This window comes from Mesoplodon densirostris, chromosome 7 (genome assembly GCF_025265405.1).
Source record: "Mesoplodon densirostris isolate mMesDen1 chromosome 7, mMesDen1 primary haplotype, whole genome shotgun sequence".
Classification (NCBI taxonomy): Eukaryota; Metazoa; Chordata; class Mammalia; order Artiodactyla; family Ziphiidae; genus Mesoplodon; species Mesoplodon densirostris.
The window spans coordinates 88,567,466-88,591,807 of NC_082667.1; the positions used below are offsets into that span (position 1 = coordinate 88,567,466).

The following is a 24,342-nucleotide window of genomic DNA, read 5'->3' on the forward strand; positions in this document are numbered from 1 at the left end:
CATAGCCTTGATTACTGTCGCTATGTAAGTCTTAAATCAGGTAGAGTGATTCCTCCCACTTTCTTTAAAGAATTTTTTTAACCTATTCTAGTTCCTTTGCCTTTCCATTTACATTTCAGTGTAAGCCTGTCTGTATACACAAAATATCATGCTGTAATATTGATTGGAATTGTGTTTAATCCTATATATCAATGTGAGAATAATTGATATACTCCTACATTGTCTTCCAATTCATGAACATGGTGTATTTCTCCATTTATTCAGTGTCTCTCATGAGTGTTTTGTAGTTTTCAGCATACCAGTCCTGTACATGTTTTGTTAGATTTACACTTAAGTATGTCTCCTTTTTTTTTTTGAGTGATTGTAAGTGGTATTATATTTTTAATTTTGGTGTCCACATGTTCATTGACAGTATATAGAAATACAGTTGATTTTTGTATGCTTCTTGGGATCTTGCAACCTTAACTGCACTTTCTTATATAAGGGCTTTTGTAGATTTCTTGGGATTTTATACATAAACAATCATGTCATCTGCAAATAAGAACAATTTTATTTCTCCTTTCAGAAAAGGAGATGTGAATGCCTTGAATCTTCTTTTCCTTGCTTTATTTCCCTGGTTAAGACTTCCAGGACTCTGCTGAACAAGAGCAGTGTATAAATCCTTATATTCGCTTGTTCCTGACCTTAGGGGAAAGCAGTTACTCTTTCACCGTTAAGTAGGAGGTTAGCTGTAGGGTTTTATACATGTTCTTACCAAGTGAGAAATTTCCCCCTTTATTCCTAGTTTTCTGAGAATGTTTATTGTAAATGCAACAGATTTAAAGATAACTCCATGAACCTCCCCGTGAGATTCTCCTCCATGATATGGTCTCCCTTCAAGGACACAGAACATCTGTGCAGTGTGCAAAGTGGGAGGAAAAAGAAGAAGAAGAAGAACTGTAGTTTCTTCTTTATCCTAACAAGGCATAGATTTGGGGTAGCTTTATTTCCTGTCTGGCTAAAGTAGAGACAGCGATCTCTGTTTTGAACCTGACTATGATATTAGAAAACTGTAGTAATTTTTAAAAGCACAGGCTTTGGAGATAGACAGAGCTGGGTTTGAATCTCATTAGGCTACTTTGTGGCTGAGTGACTTCAACCAAATTACTTAATCACTCAGAGCTCCTTTTCCCTGTCTGTAAACCTCTTACCTCACAGGGTTATTCTGAGGATTAAGTGAGAAATGCATATAAAGAGCCTGGCATGTGGTGCTCAGTGAATGACACAATGATCATTATTATGGTCTCCTAAAACAGAGACTGAGAAGAATCCTCAGAGGTGCACAGGGTTGAGATGAGGATCCACTGACATTAATAAGCCATTTGGAAAAGGGAACTAATGAGGACAGTTATTAACTAGACAGAAATTGAGTTGCATTCATTGTATATAAATAATTGACTGCTTACTGCTCCTCGGACTTAGCTTAAGAAATACGTCACTAGGCTTCCCTGGTGGCGAAGTGGTTGAGAGTCCGCCTGCCGATACAAGGGACACGGGTTCGTGCCCCGGTCCGGGAATATCCCACATGCTGCGGAGCGGCTGGGCCCGTGAGCCATGGCCGCTGAGCCAGCGTGTCCGGAGCCTGAGCTCCGCAACGGGAGAGGCCACAACAGTGAGAGGCCCGTGTACCGCAAAAAAAAAAAAAAATTTTCAGGGATTTATATTACTAAAAATCATCCTTGCAATTACCCAGAGGTTACATCTAGCAAATAAAAAAGATTGTTTGTTTTATTTGCCTGGATCAATCCTAAAGAACAGGCAGTCATGCTTCTAAAGATTTCTACTCATCAGCAAGGCTGACATGTTGTTTGGACTATTGGTATCGTAGTATTTCGACATCATTTACTCTTTCCGATAATGGAAGGTAGTTACATGCTTCTTGTTTTTAAAAATTGGGAGAAAGGAAAATATAAGGAAGAAAATAAAAGTCACTTGTAATCATTTGGCTCAGGGAAAAATCAGTATTGATATTTGCAGGGTTTTACCCTCCAGACTTTTTTCTATATCCTGTAAGGAGTTTGGTTCCCTAAGGCAATAGGAAGCCTGTTTATAGCCAGGCTAGTGAGAAGTGTTTATAGTCAACAGTGATAACTGTTGCTATCACTCATTCATTGCACAGTATTTACCCAGAGCCTCAGCACCGAGCCAAGTCTAGGGGTACAGTGACGGCAGAACTGGACATGGTCCCTGCCATCAGGAAGCTGCCAGGAGAGAGAGAAATAAGTCAAATGATCCCACAAAGGTGTGACTAATTCCATTCCAACATTGGGGCTGTAAAGGAAAGGAATATGGAAGACAAGGAGGACTTAACTAGACAAAAGGAGAAGGGAATGGCATGTGAAAGGGCCCTGGGGTGGAAGAGCATATTGTGAACCCAAGGGACTGAGAGAAAACCAGGGCGTCCAGAAGTCAGAGTGGGAAGGAGGAGGGCTAAGGGACAAGTCGGCCTCCTTCGTGTCACCATAAGGGTTTTGATCTTTATCTGAAAAGCAGTGGGAAGAAGGCTTCAAGGATTGTAAACAAGGGGGAGACCTGCCAGTGAACATCCTGGCTGCTGTGTGCAGACGAGCCATCAGGAGCTCTATTCACAATCTCCCCTCTCCCATTTTACACGGCTCAAAAGCCTCAGCCTTGCTCATTTCACAGCTAAACCTTGCAAGTTATAATTTATATGATTTGATGTGCCTTGTAAACTGTATTTTTTAGAGTTGGATGTGGCTGTTATTTAAACTCTGCTGAGAAAGGGACTCTAAAGTTCTTCCAGAATGAAGAAACACCAAAGCCAGTGGTTGTTGGATTTTCCGCACGTTTAAGAGTGGTTGTTCAACATGAACTCCTAGGCATTCTGACCCAGTGGGTTTGGGGTAAGGCCCAGGAATCTTCACATTTATATACTCCCCAGGTTCAGGTGGGGGGAATGGAGTCCCTGGAGTTGATTCCAGGACCACACTTTGAGAACCCCACCATCAGTGCTCCCTCCCTCTCCCTTCTTGATCAGCAGAGTTCCTGCTTGCGTGTGTGTGTGTGTGTGTGTGTGTGTGTGTGTGTGTGTGTGTGTGTATTCTTTCAATAAACTTTGTTTTGAGGAAAAGAGAAGCGAAGGGTAAACAATGAAGGGCTGACTGACCCTACCCCTCCCCAGGGACTCCCCCAGTCCCACCCTGGGTAAGTCCCAGGATCCCTAGAAGACTGAGCTCTAGGACAGCCCAAGTCAGTGCAGGGCTGCAGCTAGGAAGGTGGAGATGGAAGAGAAAAAGAAAGAACAGACATGACAGGGGGATGAAATGCTGGTGTCCACACCTCACCCTCGGTGGTCAGTGTCCTGCCAGCCATCTCCTTTCTCATGGGTTTAGCCATCTCTCCAGCCTGTGTCAGCCCTTCTCGCGTGGGATCTGAGGGTCGTGAAGCCAGACTGATCTCATACACATACCCCAGATCCCATCCAGCCGGATGACTCTCGTCCCTTTTCCTGGCCCCTGTCAGTTCTGGGCTGCCTCTCAGGAAAGAACCAGAGCCTACACCATAATCTTGTTTATTATTATTAAACAAAGCTGCTGGGATTCTCCTACTATTTGCATAATTTCACGGACATACCATGCAGGTATGTCTGCTCTGTCAAAGGACACACACAGCTGTAGCTCTGATGGGCATGGCCAAATTTCCCACCAGAGGTTTCCGGATGTGGTGTCCTGCCAGCAGTCGACGCCCGTCTCCCACTCCCTCCCCAGCCTAGGGTGCTGACCCCCCATTGGATCTTCACTGATCTACGGGGTGAAGTATGGTACCTGTGTCATTTTAATTCACATTTCTCTTATTCTAAGCGAACACCTGCATTTTGAGACAGGTGACAGGTGGACTCTCTGTGGGGAAATCCACAGAATGAAACAGGCCTGGGAGGGTGTACTTGCTGGCTCCCCATCTGCATCGCGCTTGTCCTCCTGCCTGGGTCGTGCTCCCATCCTCCCCCCTCCCCCCACACCTCACCCCTGGCTTCTCCACAAGTGCTCCTTGCTCTGGGGGTTCACTTGTTTGGTCTCACAAGTCCTCAGGCAATGTTTTGTCCCCTGTTTGGGAACTGGCGGCTGATTTCATTGGTCAGTACCCACCACAGCAATTGATGGGATTAGTTTCTCACCAGCAGATGGAGGGCTTCCAAGAGGAAAAAGTTCAGAGGAAAGGGCTAGATCGTGATCTCATTTTTCTCACTTTTTAAAATTGTGGTAAGATATGCATAACATAAAATTTACCATCTTAACCACTTTTATTAAGTGTGCAGTTCAGTGGCATTAAATATATTCACACTGTTGTGCAGCCATCACCCCCATCCATCTCCAGAACTCTTTGAATCTTGCAGAACTGAAACTGCACCCATGAAACAACAACTCCCCTTGTCCCCCCATCCCAGCCCCAGCAACCACCGTTCTGCTTTCTGTCTCTATGACCTTGGCTACTCTGGGTATCTCATATAAGTAGAATCATAACAGTATTTGTCTTTTCATGACTGGCTTCTTTCACTGAGTATAATATCCTTTCACTGAGTATAATGTCCATGTTCATCCATGCTGTAGCATGTGTCCGAATTTCCTTCCTTTTTTAAGGCTGAATAATATTCCATTGTGTGGATTCACCACATTTTGTTTATTCGTTCATCTACTGATGGACACTTGGGTTGTTTCCACCTTTTGGCTGTTGCAAACAATGCTATGAACATGGGTGTATAAATATCTCTTCAAGGCCCTGCTTTCAGTTCTTTGGGATATATACCCAAAAGTAGACTTGCTGGATCATATGATAATTTTATTTTTAATTGTTTGAGGAACTGCCATGCTGTTTTCCATAGTGGCTGCACCAAGTTACATTCTCACAACAGGGCACAAGGGTTCCACTTTCCCTGCATCCTCACCAACACTTGTGATTTCCCTTTTTTTTTTTTATACTAGCCATTCTGATGGATGTGAGATGAAAGAAAGATCATAATCTTTTGAATAGCATACATAATACAAACAGCTACAGCATACATTTATGGACTACTTACTGTATCTCACATGGCTTTATACATCATCTATGTATGTTCTGTATATATATTTATAGAATTATATCCACAAAACAAATCCTGTGCGGGTGAGAACTACTATTATCATTATTTTCCTCATTTGATGACATGGACATGGGACTCAGAAAGGTTAAGGAACTGGCCCAAATCACACAGCTAGACGGGGGAGGTGGGGCTGAGTTTCAGACTGAGCTGACTCAAGCTTCTAAAAACAGAAGCTTCACTTTTTGAGTGTAAATTTAGCTTTGGGAACATCTAATATCTAAATTGGAAATTCTCAGTTAACTGAGATAACAAAATAATTGAGTAAGCTAGGGAAATTCCACCCTGTGGAATCGAGAACGGGGGTTGTCAGTGAAATGTGAGATCAATGTTCTCCTGATCCTCATTCATGCAACAGACTGAGGTGGTGCCATCTAGGGGGGGATTTGGGTAAAGAGGAAACGTTGACCTGGTGCTTTCCCAGGAAGAGGAGCATTGGGGCTGTTAAGTGGGGGCCCAGCAAGAAACACCACTTATCTCTGCAATCCAGCCAGAGTAAGTTCTCTGCTTATAAGGACTGGTGGAGTTCAATTAGTCCCACCTGGATAACCCAGGATAGTCTCCCACTTTTTAAAAAATTTTTAAAAAGTTTTTGGCTGGGTTTGGTCTTCGTTGCTGAGCACAGGCTTTCTCTAGTTGCAGCGAGCGAGGGTTACTCTTTGTTGCGGTGCACGGGCTTCTCATTGCAGTAGCTTCTCTTGTTGTGGAGCACGGGCTCTAGGCACGTGGATTCAGTAGTTGTGGCACGTGGGCTCAGTAGTTGTGGCTCGTGGGCTCTGGAGCGCAGGCTCGGTAGGTGTGGCACACGGGCTTCGGTGCTCCATGGCATGTGGGATCTTCCCGGACCAGGGCTCGAACCCGTGTCCCCTGCATTGGCAGGCGGATTCTTAACCACTGCAACACCAGGGAAGTCCTTAGTCTCCCTCTTTTAAGAGCACTGATTAGTAACCTTGACATCGGCACAGTCCCTTTGGCCACCTCATGGAGCATATTCCCAGGTTCTGGGGATCAGGGCATGGGCATCTTTGGGAGACCATTCTGCCCACCACATTAATACTACCACCTGACTGGACCGTTGCTTTGGGACTGGTCTGAGAGCTTTCTGGAAGAATCAGTAGGATCAATGCCACAGGCCATGGAGAAAGATGGCTGGATGAGCTGGCAGGTGATAATCCCGTTACCAAGAGGGCAGGAAGCAGGACTGGTTGAGTGAGCACCTCAACATCCCGGAAGCAGCCAGGCAGTTTGGGGCCTGGAGATGAACCAGGGGTTGGAAATACACACCTGCGAATCGAGGGGGTGGTACAGTGGCCCCAGCCCATGGACAGAGTGCGGAGGAAACGGACATCTGAGGGGAGAGGAGCCCGGCGTGGAGACCTGGAAGCAGTCAGAGAGGTGAGGGAGCCAGAGAGCTGCTGCCAGGCTGAGGGTATTCATCACAGAGACAGCTTGCTTTGTGCCAGGTACTGTTCTGGGCACTCTCGAGTGTATTAACTCATTTCATCCTTAGGAGGTTAGTGTTGTTTGCCCCACTTTACAGATGAGGGCGTTGAGGCACAGGTAGGCCGAGTATCCTGCCTGAGGTCACAGAGGGAGGCTGGGGCACTGGGCACCACGCTCGGGCGGTCTGACTTCAGGACCAGCCTCTCCTGAGGCCTCGCCGGTCCACAGGGCTCTCCCGGGGAGACTGGGAGGAAGGAGCCAGCCGACGGGGAAGCAGAGAAGCTTCTTCTTTCCTTCCACTCCCAGACTCGTCTCACCAGCGCCTGGCCGTTTCCTCATATCCTTATTCTTTTGAAAACCCCATTTTTTTTTTACTATTTCTGCACTACATCCCTTTCCGGAAGCAGTGGGGGGATGGGGCTGGGGGATGGGATAGCCTAGAACCAAAAGGTTAAAAGAAATAGATAAAACACACACACACACACACACACACACACACACAAGTTAATTTCAGAAAATGTTATCCCACTCCTTTGAACATGTCATCAAGCAGTACCTTTTGTCAATCCTACGAAGCCCAGCTTATCAAACTCATTTTTGCTGCTCAGGGAGCAACCAAAGAGAAGCAAAGAACCGTGCCCCAGGCTGCACAGCTGGAAGGTAGCAGAGGTGAGACTTGAACTCAAGGCTTTCTAACTCCAGAGCCCATCCTCTTGCTCATAATAGAGAACATTTCCCATTTGCCCTATGTTCTCTTTTAAGTGCTTTAGTATGTATTATATCATTTATACGTCACCAGTAACTTATAAGACTGTCCTTTTGTTACCTTACAGATGAGGAAGCTGAGGTATCACTTGCCCAAGGTCACCCTGCTAGGAAGTAGGAGAGCTGGGCTCGAGCCCAGTCTAATAACCACCACGTTGCCCTGCTCCCCCAACCCCTGAACCACCAGGCCACGTGCCTCTCTCTGACAACTGTGTCACATGTCACAGGGAGGCCGAGAGCCCGAAGAGGCCCCCGAGGGCAGTGGCAGTGGGTTGAGGACCCAGCGGGAGAGGAACCTCTTGAAGCCATTTGACAATAAAGGAAAGGAAGGGGGAAGGGGCGGCGTTTCCAGGCCGAGGGAGTGGTGAGCACGTTCACAGGTTAGACAGAAGTTACACTGTCAAGGTGAGGATGCAGAAGAGGAGATGGTTGAGGAGAGGGACCAGACCAGGGTGGGATGAAGGCAGGACCACCCGGAGGCGCTTGGCAGCTAAGAGAAGCCTTGAGGATCCCACCTAAGAGCTTCTCCATGCCTGGGAAGTCCAGGTCCTGGCAGGGAGCTGAAGGCACATTCACAGGGGTGTGGAGTGATGGAGGGGAGTTTCCTGAAGGGACTCCATAGGGAGTGGGCAGGGCTCAGAGAAACCACAAAGGATAGTGCAGGGCCCAGAGCTAGTATGAGTGAGGACTGTTCCCACCCCCAGAGCTGAGGGGTGAGGGGCAGGGGCATTTCCTGGGACCCGGAGACCCTGAGGGCTGGGTAGAGTCCTCTGAGGGAAGCTGTGTGGCCCCACAGAAAGGAAGCCAGGGGAGTAAGTACCCCAAGCTCTCTCCTCCCTGCTCTGATCTCTAACCCCCCCATTGGCCAAACCCAACGAGAAACCAGAGGCAAGGAGCCCATCAGCCCATGGATGTAGCTGCACAGGTGGGCCTGCTGGGCAGAGGGCACCGTGGAAAGGGATGGAGGAGGGTCTGGAGAAGCAGACGGAGGATGCAGGCAGGTGCAGGAGGTGAAGACCTAGGAGGCTGTTATCAAAGTAGAATGAAAAGCCTAAGACCAGGGACCTGCTGGCTGGGGGGCCCAGAGGGCACTGGGACAGCCTCAGGACAGAAGTGTGAGGGTGGCAGGAGGGTTTGGGGGCCAGGACGGACTTGAAGGAGCTGGTGAGCTCGAGCAGGGCCCAGGCTGGGTGAGCGTAGGGCATTACGCATAGGGAGGGGACGGGGAGCAAAGGCTACGTGACTCAAGGAGAGGACGAGACAGAGGATAAGGAAGGCTGGGAGCGGGAAGTTATGGTCTGAGATGGGGCTTCCCAGTTCCAGGTGATGCAAGGTTGAAACCTAGCTCCAAAGGACGGTTCCAGGTACACGTCGAACCTCAGCGACAACGTCAGCGAACGTCAGGGCAACGTCATAACTAAGTCAGCTTCCCGAGGAGGCTTCCTCAAAGCACAGGAGTCATCAGAGCAGATGGTCATTGTTAAGAGATGTTTCAACGTCTCAATATTTTATGGACTCACTATATACTTTTTAAACATTTAAAATGCAGGAGCCTTTAAAAAATGCACTTGTTTTCTCTATTAGGTCCTGCCTGTCTCCTCTCTCATTATTAAATCACTCTCTACTCTGAAAATCACAGGGTACAAATCAAAGGTACAGGTTTTGGAATTAGACTTGGGTTCAAACCCTGACATTGCCCTGTGCTAGCATCCTGATGTTGAGTGAGTCCCTTCATCTTAGCCATTTTTTAAATCGTGGTAAAATACATATAAAGTTTACCGTCTTAACCACTTTTAAGTGTACAGATCAGTAGTTGTAAGTTATTCACATTGTTGTGCAACCAGCCTCAGAATTTTTCATCTTGCAAAACTGAAACTGTACCCATTAAACAACAACTCCCCGTTTCCCCCTTCCCCAGCCCCTGGCAACCCCTATTCTATTTTGTTTCTATGAGCTTGACTACTCTATGTACCTCACATAAGTGGAATCATACAAAATTTGCCTTTTTGTGACACTTATTTCACATCATGTCCTCACGGTTCATCCATGTTGTAGCATGTGTCAGAATTTCCTTCCTCCTACACTGAATAATATTCCACTGTATGGATGGACCACATGTTGCTTATCCAATCATCGGTCAGTGGGCATTTGGGTGGCTTCCAACTTTTGGCAATTGTGAATAATGCTACTATAAACATGAGTGTACAAATATCTCTTTAAGTTCCTGCTTTCAATTCTTTGGGGTATATACCCGGAAGTGGACTTGCTGGATCATATAATTTTATTCTAAATTGTTTGAGAAGCCGCTCTACTGTTTTTCCTATCAGCTGCACCATTTTACGTTCTTAGCAGTGCATTAGTGTTCCCCTACTCTACATCCTTGCCAACACTTGTTATTTTCTGTTGCTGTTTGTTTGTTTTTGATAGTAGCCATCCTAATGGGTATGAGGTGGTATCTCACTGTGGTTTTGATTTGCATTTCCCTAATGACTAGTAATGTTGAGCATCTTTTTATATGCTTGTTGGACATTTGTATATCTTCTTTGGAGAAATGTCTATTCCAGTTCTTTGCCCATATTTGATCAGGTTATTTGGGGTTTTTTTTGTTGTTATTGTTGTTGAGTTATAGTTCTCTATATATTCTTCATATTAACCCTTTTTCAGATTTGTGATTTGCAACTATTTTCTCCCATTCTCTAGATGGCCTTTCACCCTGTTTATTGTGTCCTTTGATTCACAGAAGTTTTAAATTTTGACATAGTTGAATTTATCTATTTTTACTTTTGCTGCCTATGCTTTTGGTATCATATCCAGAAAAGCATTGCCAAATCCAGTGTCATAAAGCTTTCCTCCTGTGTTTTCCTCTACAAGTTTTATAGTTTTAGACTACGTTTAAGTCTTTGATCCACTTTGAGTTAATTTTTATACATGGTGTAAGGTAAGAGTTCAACTTAATTCTTTTGCAGTCTTTCCCAGCATCATTTGTTGAAAATACTGTTCTTTCCCCATTGAATAATCTTGGCACCCTTGTCAAAAGTCATTTGACCATATATGCAAAGTTTTATTTCTGTGCTATCTATTCTATTCTATTGGCCTATGTGCCTGACCTTATGTCAGTATCACACTGTTTTGATTGCTGTACCTTTGTATGCAGTAAGTTTTGAAATCAGGAAGTGTGAGACCTCCAGCTTTGCTTTTCTTTCTCAAGATTCTTTTGGCTATTTGGGGTCCACTGAGATTCCATATGAATTTTAGGATGGATTTTTCTATTTCTGCCAAAACTGCTGTTGGGATTTTGAACCTGTAGATCCTGCTATGTAGTAATGACATCTTAACAATATTAAGTCTTCCAACCCATGAATACAGGGTGTCTTTCCATTTATTTGTGTCTTTAATTTCTTTCAGCAGCACTTTGTAGTTTTCAGTGTACACATCTTTTACCACCTTGGTTAAATTTATCCCAAAGTATGTTATTCTTTTTGATGCTATCATAAATGAAATTATTTTCTTAACTTCCTTTTCAGATTGTTCATTGAGAGCATATAGAAACACAACTGATGTTTGTGTGTTGATTTTGTGTCCTACGATTTTGCTTCTGAATGTTGTTTATTAGTTCTAAGAGGGTTGTGGTTTTTCATGGACTCTTTAGGATTTTGTACATGTAAGATCATGTTGCCTGTGAACAGAGATAATTTTACTTCTTCCTTTCGAATTTGGATGCCTTTATTTCTTTGTCTTGCCTAATTGCTCTGGCTAGGACTTCCAGTACTTTGTTGAATAGAAGTGGCAAAAGCAGGTATCCTTATCTTCTTCTTGATCTTAGAGGAAAAGCTTTCAGACTTTCACCTTTGAGTATGATGCTACCTGTGGGCTTTTCATATTTGACCTTTATTATGTTGAGGTAATTTCCCTCTATTCCCTGTTTGTTGAGTGCTTTTATCATGAAAGAGTGTTGCATTTTGTCAAATGCTTTTTGTACATCAATCGAGATGATCATTTTTTTCCTTCTTTCTGTTAATGTGATGTATTACGTGGATTAATTTTCATATGTTGAACCATCAAGTCTGCATTCCAAGAATAAATCCCACTTGGTCATAGTGTATGATCCTTTTAATGTGCTGTTGAATTCAGTTTCCTCCTATTTTGTTGAGGGTTGTGGTATCAGTGTTCATAAGAGATATTGGTCTGTAGTTTTCTTGTAGTGTCCTTGTCTGGGTTTGGTATCAAGGTAATGCTGTCCTCTCACTTCAACTTTTGAGTCTCAGCTTCTTCATCTCTAAGATGGAGATAATAATAGAGTCCCTGTTTAGGGCTGTCATGCAGATTAAATGATAAAAATGCACACAAAATGCTTCAGCAGGGCCCAGTTCACAGGAAGCCCTCAAAATATGTTAGAGGATGATAAGGATAATAATAACAATAATAATAATAATGATAAATAAATAACAGTTCATCTCATAGTTGGACAGCTCAGTAGGCTGGGGCTTATAGAGTCAGTCTGTATTAGCAGCAGGGCGTCTGTCCAGTAGTAGCATTTAGCAATTTTCCAAGTAAAGGGAGCGAGTGATATTATAGGGCCGAACTAGGAAGCTGTCTCCTGGCCTAACATGTGGTAGAGGCTCACGCAATTTTTTGGAGTCATTTAAAACTTCCTGCTTGCTTTGATTTCTTAATAATGGCATGACAGTTTTTGAGGAACTGAAAGTAGTGAAGCCTGGGAAGAGACAAACAAAATGTAACACACAGAATTTCTCTCATTCATGGGTTATCAAAGGTTCAAAGGACACAAAGATCAATGGCAATGGTGATGAAGATGATGTGGGTGACATTTTCCAAAGAACTAATGTGTTTTCATTTTTTTAAATGTTACATTTAAAGGGTGGCCAGAGCAGCCCGTTCTCCGAACAGCCAGCACCCAGATGCTGGGCCATCGGAAGCGTATTGTTTCCTCTCACCTCCCTCGGCACTGGGAGTGGAACCGCCCCGTTCCCACCGACGTGGTACCACACGCGAGCCGCCTGGGTTCACTTACATCTCTCACTGTCGTTCTGGTCGGCAATAGCCTCCTCCAGGGCGACCGACTTTGGCTTTTTGTCCTGACTTCCTTTCAGCCTTTCCCAGTCAGCGGGGCTGAATTTGCGCACCTCAGAGTCTTTGGTCGTGGGGTGGCCACCTTCTCGCTCTTTCATCTCCAACTCTGAGAAGCGCATCACCGCACGCTAGAAAGAGAACGGAGATGGAAAAAAGACACACCTTACCACCAAAGCTATTTCACTGCCCTTACCTTAAAGGAAAGAATCTTCAAAGAAAAGTTTGCCCAAAACCAACCACAATTTATGATACAACTGAGATATTTTAAAATTGAACGATAAAAACGTAAGAGTGTCTATGTGTAACTAGTCACGCACTCTTTATTCGTAAAGCCATATGTATGTAGAGATATATGTGGTGTGTATGTATAGCCATACATACGCTGTGGCATACAGACAGACATTTTCTTTCGAAGGTAAATAAAACAAAACAAAAACACAACACAAAGAAAGCGAAACAAAAACACAACAGAAAAGAAAACAAATGCACAGTGAATAAAGACGACCACGGCCCACAAACTTCCCTTTGTATATTTGGAAATGAAATTTAACTCAAAAGGTTTATGGAAGATTCTAGTAATAAAAATTTGAAGAACGGACCTCACAGTAAGCAGCGGGTAGACATAAAATACTGTCCTCTTGTAATCCTTCCATCTATGTAATTAAAATGGGCACTCAATGGATCATTTAGATAACTTCATCCATTTTTATAAGCATAAACCAATTTTTTTCTTAACATTGCAAAACAATTTGGCTTTATTTGTCTTTTAATTAAAAGTAAAATATCTTAAGGAAATTCCTATACAACATCTATCATTCACTAGCAAGGTAAATACATACTCTACCCCTTTAAGCAAGGTTTGTGTTTTTGTTTTGTTTGTTTGTTTTTTGGGTGGAAAAAAAAATTGCACGAATCTCACATACATGCGGCCGCTACACACCTCCACCAAGTATCATGTAAGGCATTCTAAGCAGCGCTTTGAGGTATATTTGTTAACGTACAGTAACGGCAGAGAAAGCAAAGCGATTGATAGGTAAATGTCATGCAGTCTTTTCGACATCCTTCGCAATAATTAAAACTTCCGTTATCAGCATTCGAGTGGAGTTCGCTTAAAATCTACAGAATAACTTCAAGTATCCACTTACGTCCCCTTACTGGACACATTTCAAACATTTAAATTATCCTAAGCTTCATTAACCAGATCAGTCCGGTGTCCTGCCCTATCATACCCCCGGCCCCCTCCTCTTCACACATTAAAAAAACCTGACAACTGGTCAGGCTCCTGAAATTCGGGTGGGGGGGGGCTCACCTGCAATGCCCGCTGCTCCCGGCCAAGCTGACTGGAGTCTGCGTACAGTCCGGTAGCGACACACTTGAACCGGTCACCCACGTAACCAGCGGAGTTTGCGATTCTCTTTGCCAGCTTAGATGGCTTCGGGTTCAGAACTTTGCCATCGGTTGATCCTGCCTCGTCAGCTCCATCTTTGGTGTAGGTGGGGGTGACGTCCACACTCGGTGGGGCACTGCCCACGCAAAATGGTTTCGGATCCTCTTGGGTTTTCCCGAAAGTGACCGCAGAGCCGTCGCTCCCCAGGGTCGGCTCTAGGAATGGAGTCGAGATCGGCGTCGCCAGGTTCTCCTTGTTGGTTACCGCTGGACCATTCTCCTTGCTTAAGCCGGAAACTGGCTGGCCCGGAGCCTGTTTGAAAGTATAGGCTTCGTGGAAGTCACTGATGCGCCCCAACTCCTCTCTCAGGGCAATGAAATCCCGGTGTGGCTGTAGGGCCACATTTTACTTTTTTATTTTTAATATACGTTCACGTTTCCATAAAGGATCCAAGGTGGCCCATAACGTAAGGACACACAATATTAGCTTTAAAAACACATGAAAAAAAAAAAAAAGGGAAATCATGATCCTGGAAATGGGTTGCATCCTTTTAAGGGGTGAGAATAACAGAATGAGTGAGCCAAAGATTTGGGAAAGGATCTCACATTTCCAAATGTCCAAATCTTAAAATTGCACCAAGTGGGCATGTAGCTGTGGCAGTATTAACCTGAGAGAGCTCTATGATCATTGTCTTTACTCATCACTTGCTTGCAAGGTTATAAATGACAGGGTAAGTGAAGGAGGGCAAGTAGACAGATAAGAGTCATTTCCTTTTGAGAATCCTCAAAGAAGGGGCATCACCTAGGGAAGGGTACTCCAAAACCCTACAGGAATCATCTGGATATACTAAATTTTCTAGGTGGCAAAAGTATCTCATTTGACCCTAGCAGCCAGATGGAACTTAGAAAAGTAGTGAAAAGCTACTCAACTGAATGCAAGTCATATGACTAGGAGCAGGTCAGTGAAAAGTTCAAGGGAAGATGCTGTGGAAGAGCAGTTCACCTTGTGCTTGAGCGTCCTCAGAACGTGCAATGGGAGGTGCAGGACCTGCTCTGTCTCACAGGGACCCTCCAACCTCTAAACTCATCTTTCCTGGGAAGCTGAATTCAAAGAGTCAATTTTAAAAAACCATAGGGCTTCCCTGGTGGCACAGTGGTTGAGAGTCCGCCTGCCGATGCAGGGGACACGGGTTCGTGCCCCGGTCCGGGAAGATCCCACATGCCGCAGAGTGGCTGGGCCCATGAGCCACGGCCGCCGAGCCAGCGCGTCCGGAGCCTGTGCTCCGCAATGGGAGAGGCCACAACAGTGAGAGGCCCGTGTACCACAAAAAATTAATTAATTAATTAATTAATTTAAAAAAGATAAAAGTCTCTAGTAGAGAAATTTTATCAGAGCCTAGTATTAAGAGCTGTAGAGCCACAAGTTTCCCACGATACAGCCTTAGCAGAGGCTGTTAAGGCAGTGACAGAAAATTTGTACCGAGGGAAATAGCAGAAGAGTTTGCCTACAATTCACGAAAAGGATCCCTGCACTTGGCCTGAAGGAAATCAGCAAAATTTGTAACAGCTTGTGTATTTGTATGTGGGATTGAGAATGAATTTAATTTTTTAATTTCTCTGAATTATCACATAAGATTCAGAAGATGCTCTCTCTGCCTAGAAGCCACCCCACTGGGATAACTATGCCTACGGAGTTCCTTTGCCTAGGACTCCTACTTGCTAACAGACTGGCAGCCTGGCCCCAGGGCCTGGTCGCTGCTCCCAGTGCAATGGTGGATATGGTGTCAACGCTTGCAAAATCAAAGCCCCTCACATCCTCTCCATGCCTCGGTCCCACCCCCCACCCCACTCACCATTGATGTTCAGGAAGGGGAAGGTGTCCTGGATGGGAACGTGGTGCTGTGACTGGTCCAGCTCATCTTCCTCATCTTCTTCATCCACATCATTATCTTTCTCATCCCAAGGAGCAGATCCAGTGGATCCTACCCGAGAAACACACACACACACACACACACACACACACACACAAAGGTCAAAAGTGAGGTGCTCATGTTGCACTGTCATCCCTGCAGCTGACCCACTGTTCAAGCTAGGCACTGCCAGCACAGAGGTTCCTTGGGTTCAGTGTGCACCCTCAATGCCAAAGAGTGGGAACCAAGGGTGTTCACCCCACTCCCAGCTCCTCCTACGGAGCCCCAGTGCAAGCTCTCATCCCTTCCCTATCCAGGAGCTGCAGACCCTACTCCCTTCTCCTAGAAATCTTTTAATTCCTACTCTAAACCCCTTTCTACACATTCGCATCCCTTCTAAGGACCCAAGGAGCACAGCTTCTCTCCTTTATAAGCTTACTGTGAAGACAGACCCTTCCCTCATGGCAGAGCCTCACTAGATTCACTGGAGGTCAAGTCTAAATTATCTGGCTCTTAGTCGGAACTGGCTAAACATTGAGTAAATATAGGGATCAGGTGGTATTCTCCTAGGAAAAATACCATACAAATTAAATGATCACTTACCCATCATTTATAAAGAGAACTTAATAGCTTTCCTAATGTCATGGCAATTGATTCTTAGAACAGCCTTTGAAATACGCAGGAAAGATGAGAACCCAGATTTTATAGTGGAAGAAGCTGAGGCTCAAAACGTTGAATGACTTGATTCAATGTCCCACAAGTAGTGAAATGGAAAGACCGAGGTTTATAACTCAGACCTTCTAAGTTTTAAGCCCTCCTTCTTCTAAACTACCTGGCCTCTCTTCTCAGTGTTGAGTCCCAAGAGAAGTTATTTTTTATAGAACTCAATACCCCCTCTTCTTTCTAATGCTTTACTGTTCCACTGGGTGGGCAGGAAGACTGTGCTGAGTTTATATCTTTTGTTCTCTGGGTTCTTTCTAGGGACAGCATTTCTTGCTTTATTTACCAGTCTTCAACTTTGTAAGCGAGGCGACTTTCAAGTCGACTATCCCTTTAAGGGTCCAGCCCGGAACCTGGCACACTGTCCACCTTCTCCCCAGCAGCTGGGGCCTCACCTGGGTTAATGATAGAGCCCTGGGGCTGGGGGATGTCACACACTTGATATATCTTCACTGGGTTCATGGGCACCTCCTTGGTGCCATCGTACATCAGGTTGAATTCCCTGCTCTTGTTGAGCGCACAGCGGAGCTGGGCCTTCCATTTAGCTGGGTCGGGGTCGTCCACCCCTTCCTGGTACTTCCCCGGTCTCCACAGCCCAGGCCTGAGGGATAGGAAACTGCAGTCAGTGCCTGCTTGTTGCCCAGAAACACTGGAAAGTGTGCCCTCCCTCCCTCATACAGGCACAGATGCACACAGCCCTGCCTGACCGCCCCATCACCCCAACTCCAATTTACAGAGACTGCAGCAGAAAACACCACGCTGGGGACCAGGCAAGGCAGGGCCTGAGACCAATTAAGCCAAATGCAAAAACAGTATTTTAAAAAGAGGAGCCTCATCTCAAGTGCTTGTGCCAGCATCATCTGTCAACACTACAATGGCCTTAATGAAGGGTTGAAAATAAAGAAAAATCTGGAACAAGTATACACCAAAATACTAATGGTAACTTTTGGATAGCAAGACTTCAGGTAATTTTGTTTTGTTTTGCTTGCCTTATTTGTTTTTCACATGAATTGCTTATATAATAAGAAGAGAAAGGGAGGTGGCGTATGATATGAAGAATTTAGGCTTGCTGTTCCCTCTCCCTTCAGTCTTTAATCTGATGCACAAATAACTGTTGAAACCAAGCACCTTTAGGAGTAGCAGCCCATAGGAGGGCAGGAAGCACGCTCTGGGGGTTCAGCTTGCCTCAGTGCGAGGCTGAGGGCCTCAAGTCCTAATAAACTCACACCACCTGCCTTTCCCTGCTTCCTCAAACTCCCACATTGGGAACATTTTGCTGGGAACACCAGTGGCTGGTGGCCTGGGCCAAAACCAGTGTGGCCCCGCCTCTCTGGTTTTCAATTTCCAGGTCTAACAGGCATTTATGTGTCTGTTCACGGGATATCAGCCCTCCCCCACTGTTAACCTATCTCAGATGTCTACACTTTCTTCAGGGCTGTGACGTATGTGCTGGTGCAGAAAAGGGGGATGTCTTTGGCAGAGGACTCAAGATCAAGAGAACGAGATGGACCGGCCGGACTGCTCCCACTTGATGTTAGGAAGATAAGGTGGCCATGTAGTTAGAATTCTGCAGGGAAACATAGCCTATAGAGTCTATGGGTTTGCGGATCCACAACTTTTATTTTTTCAGTAATGCCAACCAAGCTCATAAGAGACTGACATAAAATCCAGAATGCCAGTCTACTCGTTTTCAATGGGGGATAAAGCTGGTCAGTGACCAGCATGGTTAAGTCCAATAACCTGGACATAACCATGTATGATCTCAACCAGTAACTCCTGTATCTGGTTTCTAATGACAATTCCAAGAACATAAGACCCACTCAACATTTAAATCCAAATTTTCAGATGACTCCAAAGCTAAATGGAAATGATTTGATATTGAACTCTAAATCTGCATTATCTAGACTATCTCTTACCCAGTTGGGTAACCCAGAATCGACAGTAAAAGGCTCCTGCTTTCCCAAAAATCACAGGGCGTAGAAATGAAAAGCACTGGAAAGGCAAGACCCCCAGTGAATTTGCAAAGCTGCTCTTGTGTCTTTTTCTTTTTGACCTTGAAGCCAGGAGAAATTCTAAAAATACAAATGTATTCATTTTTAAAACTTGACTTTACTGAATATTGTTCAGATCCCCAAGCCTACAAAAATAATTTTATTTTTTAAAAAATGCTCCCTGCCCCAAAGGAGTTTACAATCCCTTAAAGGAGACAGATGAGTCCACAGATCAGAAATACAGATACTATGTGAACACCAGTAAAACTGCCTAATCCATAAAGAGTCGGGGGGTAGGTATGGTTGGCCAAGTTTACCAGAATTTATGATTCTAGGGCTGAATCTTGAACATGGGTAGAAGTTAACCAGGTGAGAAGCGTGGGTCACGATACTCTAAGCAGAAGAAGCTTTATGGGCAAAGGCAGAGGCTGAAAAGCACAGTGCTTAGGGGACCTACAAGCAGTTCAGCTTGCGTGGAGGCAGCATGAGATCAAAGTCTGGGCTTGTAAGTAGGAACCATGCCAAGGAGTTTGGACCTGATTCTTAGAACACTGAGAACCACTGAGAGATTTAAGCAGGTTGTGATGTGATCAGATGTAAGTTTTAGAAAGAACCCTCTAGCTGCAGGACTGAAAAGGGTTTGAAGGGAGGCAAGGCATGAAGATAACACATAGTCTCTATATAATCCATATAATAGTGTCACTAGGGTCTGAACTAAGGCGGTGGCAGTAGGGATAGAGGATACAGGTGACGAATGAGCCGTTAAAGACGCTGACCTGACAGAGCTTGATGATGAACTGAGTCCTTGAAGAAGGAGAGAGAGAAATCAAGGATGATTCCCTGGTTTAGGGTTTGGGAGACTGGGTGGGTGGTGATGCTGGCCACTGAGATAGGAGCAGGTTTAGAAAGATGATTTCCCTTTGGAAATGTCGGATTTCAAATGACTGTGGAAGGCCTAGGGGAGAATGCCCAGCATGCCCAGGGCAGTTTTTTATCCCCACTCACCTCTCACATCACCTGAGGGACTCTCCCTGCCTGCCTCCAGCCTGGAAGAAGGTCCACCAGATTACTGACATCTCTGCCCTGTGGGCAAGGACCAATTTCTTTTCATTTCTGTATCCCTGCTCAGGCTTTAGCACACAGTAGGTCAATGTGTATTTGTTGAATTGCCTCAAATTTACAGAAATACACTTCTTGGGGAATGAATAAGTTGCTATTACACATGGAAGACCAGAAAAACAGCTATGAGCAGAAGGCCAAGGAGACACTGCAGAAAGTGCTGGAGGAGAAAATGCGTGCGGGACAGCAACTGCAGAGCAAACAGGTGTGGGGATGCTCCATAACCCTTGGGGCTGGGAACCCTGGGGCAGTCTGGGTGGCAAGGGAGCCAGCTGCACAACTCCCTGGAACCCCCAAGGCACCACCCTCTCCTCTGATCTCCTTCAGCGGTCCCTGGCCCTGGCCGAGCACAAGTGTGAAGAGTGGAAGAGCCAGTACGAGAGCCACCCCCAGCATGCAACTGTCCCCGACCCTGCCAGCCCAGTAATCATGGATGCCGTCCTCCTTCTCTTTTTTTTTTTTTTTTTTTTTATTTTTAAATTTATTTATTTATTTATGGCTGTGTTGGGTCTTCGTTTCTGTGCGAGGGCTTTCTCTAGTTGTGGCAAGCGGGAGCCACTCTTCATCGCGGTGCGCGGGCCTCTCACCATCGCGGCCTCTCTTGTTGCGGAGCACAGGCTCCAGACGCGCAGGCTCAGCAATTGTGGCTCACGGGCCTAGTTGCTCCGCGGCATGTGGGATCTTCCCAGACCAGGGCTTGAACCCGTGTCCCCTGCATTGGCAGGCAGATTCTCAACCACTGCGCCACCAGGGAAGCCCCCTTCTCTTTTTTACAATGTGGTACATATGGATTTTTTTTAACTGAGATTTAACCAGCTTTTAAACCTTTCTTCTTTCTAACAATATCAGTACTCTCTGACTCTCCAAATGCGCCTTTTCAAGTTGATTTAATTTATGGTAAAATCACCCTTCATACTTTCCCTTTCTTTTTTAAACCTCCCCATGGTAGTGTAATGTAGTAGAAGGAGATTTGGCCTGGGAGCTTGGACACCAGGGTTCTAGCGGCAGGAACCCACAGTTACACACGTTATATTATTAAAGAAAAAAGTAACTTACAGAAATGTATGAGGCCATTATGCACATACACACAAATATATATTCACTCATATATCCATAAAAAAGTAGTCTGGAAGGTTCTATAAAATGTTAAAGGTGTTCATCCCAGGATGGAGGAGATATACATTAACTATATTACTCTCTTAAATTTTTACAGTAAATATATATTACTTTTATAATTTAAAAAGCCAAACTTTTCATTTTTAAAAACCTAAAACATGAAAGAAAACTGGAAAACCAAGAAAATTAAAACAATCCCTAAGTCTGAGGCAACGATTTCTTTATCCAAGTACAAGTGATGAATGAAAATACTAAGAATGGTGTGTGACACCTTAAAGTATAGAAAAAAATACAGTAAGGCAAGTAGGCATTAAGATAATAGAATATAAAAAGTTACCCAGATATATTCAGACAATGGACTACTATTCCAGTAATAAAAAGAAATGAATTACTAATATGAGCTACACGGATGAGTCACAACAACATGAGGAGCCAAAGAGGCCACGTACAAAAGGGTACTTGTTGTATGCTTCCATTCATATGAATTTCTAGAATAGGAAACACTAATACATAGTGAAAGAAAGCATGTCAGTGGTTGCCTGATGCCAGGCCTGGGAAACTGACTGTAAAAGGACAAGAAGGAACTTTTTGCAGGTATTGGAAGTGTTCTGTATCTTGACTTTGGCGATGACAATATAGATATACACATTTGTCAAGACTTATCAAATTACATGCTTAAAACGGGTACACCTTGTTGAATGTAATTCATACTTCAATAAAGTTGATTTTAAAGTTAAATTAAAAAGTCACCTATGGGGACTTCCCTGGTGGCACAGTGGTTAAGAATTCGCCTGCTAATGCAGGGGACGTGGTTTCAAGCCCTAGTCTGGGGAGATCCCACATGCCGCCGAGCAACTAAGCCCGTGCGCCACAACTACAGAGCCTGTGCTCTAGAGCCCGTGAGCCACAACTACTGAGCTCGTGTGCCACAACTAGCGAAGCTCACGTGCCTAGAGCCCATGCTCCACAACAAGAGAAGCCACCACAGTGAGAAGCCGGCGCACTGCAACAAAGACACAATGCAGCCAAAAATAAATAAATTAATAATAATTTTTAAAAAAATAGTCACCTAGATGTCTGAGTGAGACAGAGTCCCTTTCAGCTTTCAGTCCCAGCTCTTCTCTGAAGCCTCCCCTCATTCACCCTGGCAGCATGTGACCACTTTGCATCTCTTTAACACCTTATATTTATCGGTTCCATTCAGATTTGATGCTTGAAAAGTTTTGTATATTTTATGTCTATCTTCCATTAAACTTGGTCCCTCTAAGGCAGGAACAATAATCTCTTTCATAAATTGAGACCATTACAAAAACAGAATTATGTGCCCTTTCCTCTCAATCAGGGGAATTTGAAGTAGGATTGATGAAACCCTAGAAATCATAAGCAAAAATGTCATTTCTGCATTTTTATGGCCACAGGGTCCTGTGTTTTCATCAGATTCTTGAAGATATCACAGAGCCCAACAATGTTAAGAATCTCTGCTTTGAATCCATGTGCTTTCACCCAGCTCTGTGGTACAAGGCACCCTGCCCCTGGGGCAATCTGTCTGTGGTCCCTGCAAAGATGATAAACCCACATCAGAGACACTCACTCTTCTGCACGTCAGTGGACTCTACTGCCATCTCTGCCTCCACAATGACGTCACTATCGCCATCTTCAAGACTCATTTCTGTCTCATCTAGAACACTGTCTTCTTCCTCTTCCTCCTCCTCATCTTCCTTGGAGACATCCTTTAATGTGGCAAGTAGTCTGTTGTAACCAGAAACTTGTTCTGGTTCACTCTATGCTTCACTTTCAGAACTTGAAGTATCTATAAACTCTCTGACTAAAAGGAAAATGGGGATTTTAAAAACAAAAATTATACTGTTCTTGTTGCTACCCCACGACTATCATCAGGCCCACAGTGGAACCAAGTTCAGACTTTTCTAAATAAAAACTAGCTTTTCTGCAAATATGCAATCCTATCTATTCAACCAGACCTAGCACCAAATTTGTTTAAAACAGCTAATCTAGCTATGATTCTAGAAGCGCTTCCTCTTCTTTGAACTGCTCATGTTCCACATGGGAAGACAGCAAACTAAACACATGGAGCTTTAGGTTATAAGGCGATCTAACCTATGTGTCAGACATCTGGCACCTTTAAAGGAGCAACAGGAAAACTTACAACAAAAAAAGTGTACTTTATTTTTGAGTCTGTGGTAATGAAATAAGACCTTTGATGATTTTGCACTCTATGTTAAGCAAACATGACATTCCCTCTTAGGATTCACCAAGAGCCCTGTGGTAAGCCTCCTTAACAGGTTCTCAAAGGCTAATCTCTTAGGACAGTTTCATACTCTATACGATATATTTTATCACAATGGCATTTTAACAGACATCTGCACTTAAAACTAAGCAATATTACTAAAATATAGCTTACATCTAAAATCAAAGAGAGTGGAAATGTAGCCAAACTTTAGTACCATATATAATCTTAAAAGTAACAGTCCAGAATCTACTATCATAAAGAAGGTATAAAGCATTACCAGTTGACAAGTCTGTGGTTTTGCTTCCTTTCTGGAAACCCTGAGAAGAAACAGGCAATGTTAAACTTTAACTACTAGTATGTAGCAATTAGGAAAAGTCTAATGATACAACTTTCAATGAACATGGCAGACTATACCGTTATAAATACATTATATCTATTGTCAAGTAAAAACTCCATATGCATTTGGACAGGTTTTGGAAGGATATGCCAAATAGATAATAAGAGACGAATGAAAAAGTCTAACAAGACCACATGACAAATACTACAGTCACACAGTAACAGGCTCTCATCCAAAAGACGGGAAATTTTGGCAAATAAAAGCCCTCGGGGTTCACCTTTTCTAGCAGACTTCTTAAGTAGACTATCCCTCTAACTGTTGATAAAGCAGCCCAAAGGGGTGGGATGAGCACTAAGATCATAACTGAGAGTCTGGACACTTAGAGAGGAACCCACAACTACCCAAACATTAGTTTCCTCATGGTCATTGAATAGATAGGTGATGTCGAGGGTCCCAAGCAATTTTTTTTTCATTTTTTTAAACTTATTTAATTTATTTATTTTTGCCTGCTATGGGTCTTCGTTGCTGCGCCCGGGCTTTCTCTAGTTGCGGCGAGAGGTGGCTTCTCTTGTTGCGGAGCAGGGGCTCTAGGCTCGCGGGCATCAGTAGTTGCACCACCCTGGCTCAGTAGTTGTGGCTCGCGGGCTCTGGAGTGCAGGCTCAATAGTTGTGGCGCACGGGCTTACTTGCACCGCGGCATGTGGGATCTTCCCGGACCAGGGCTCGAACCCCTGTCCCCTCCGTTGGCAGGCGGATTCTTAACCACTGCGCCACCAGGGAAGGGATGCTCCTCGCCGAAATCCCTTAGATGCTTCTTCTGCTTTTTAGTTAGGGAGTCGAGCAGCTGGCTCTGGCTAGGGGGCGGAATGGGAAACAGGAAGTTCTAACGCCTGTCGTACAAGCGCGACGTAAAGCGGGTCTGCTTTATGGCACCCTGCTTCCGCCGTAAAGCGCCGTTGGCAATCCGGCGTGAGTGGGTTGACGAGACGACTTCCAGGTGAAAAACGCGATTCTTGGAGGCTGGCTGACTTGACGTCTTCCCCATGGGCAAACGCGGGAGCCGGAGCCGGAGCCGGAGCCGG

General features: G+C 44.6%; 3 protein-coding genes across 3 annotated transcripts in view; 1 reads left to right on the forward strand and 2 right to left on the reverse strand.

Annotated features, from left to right (window-relative positions):
- LOC132493269 (centrosomal protein of 78 kDa-like) overlaps positions 1-24,342 on the forward strand; it is an 88,526-nt gene that overhangs the window by 6,929 nt on the left and 57,255 nt on the right. The gene's annotated exons all lie outside the window — the stretch shown is intronic.
- Positions 11,630-12,554, reverse strand: LOC132493276 (BCL-6 corepressor-like). The gene is made up of 2 exons (XM_060103630.1): positions 12,375-12,554; positions 11,630-12,056 (listed from the first exon to the last, which is right to left on the reverse strand). The coding sequence occupies exons 1-2, from the start codon at positions 12,550-12,552 to the stop codon at positions 11,878-11,880; spliced, it is 357 nt and encodes a 118-aa protein (XP_059959613.1). The 5' UTR covers positions 12,553-12,554; the 3' UTR covers positions 11,630-11,877.
- On the reverse strand, positions 13,749-24,059 carry LOC132493271 (interferon regulatory factor 6-like). Its single transcript, XM_060103623.1, has 5 exons — positions 23,767-24,059; positions 23,201-23,240; positions 16,845-17,050; positions 15,673-15,801; positions 13,749-14,132 (listed from the first exon to the last, which is right to left on the reverse strand). The coding sequence occupies exons 1-5, from the start codon at positions 23,861-23,863 to the stop codon at positions 13,906-13,908; spliced, it is 699 nt and encodes a 232-aa protein (XP_059959606.1). The 5' UTR covers positions 23,864-24,059; the 3' UTR covers positions 13,749-13,905.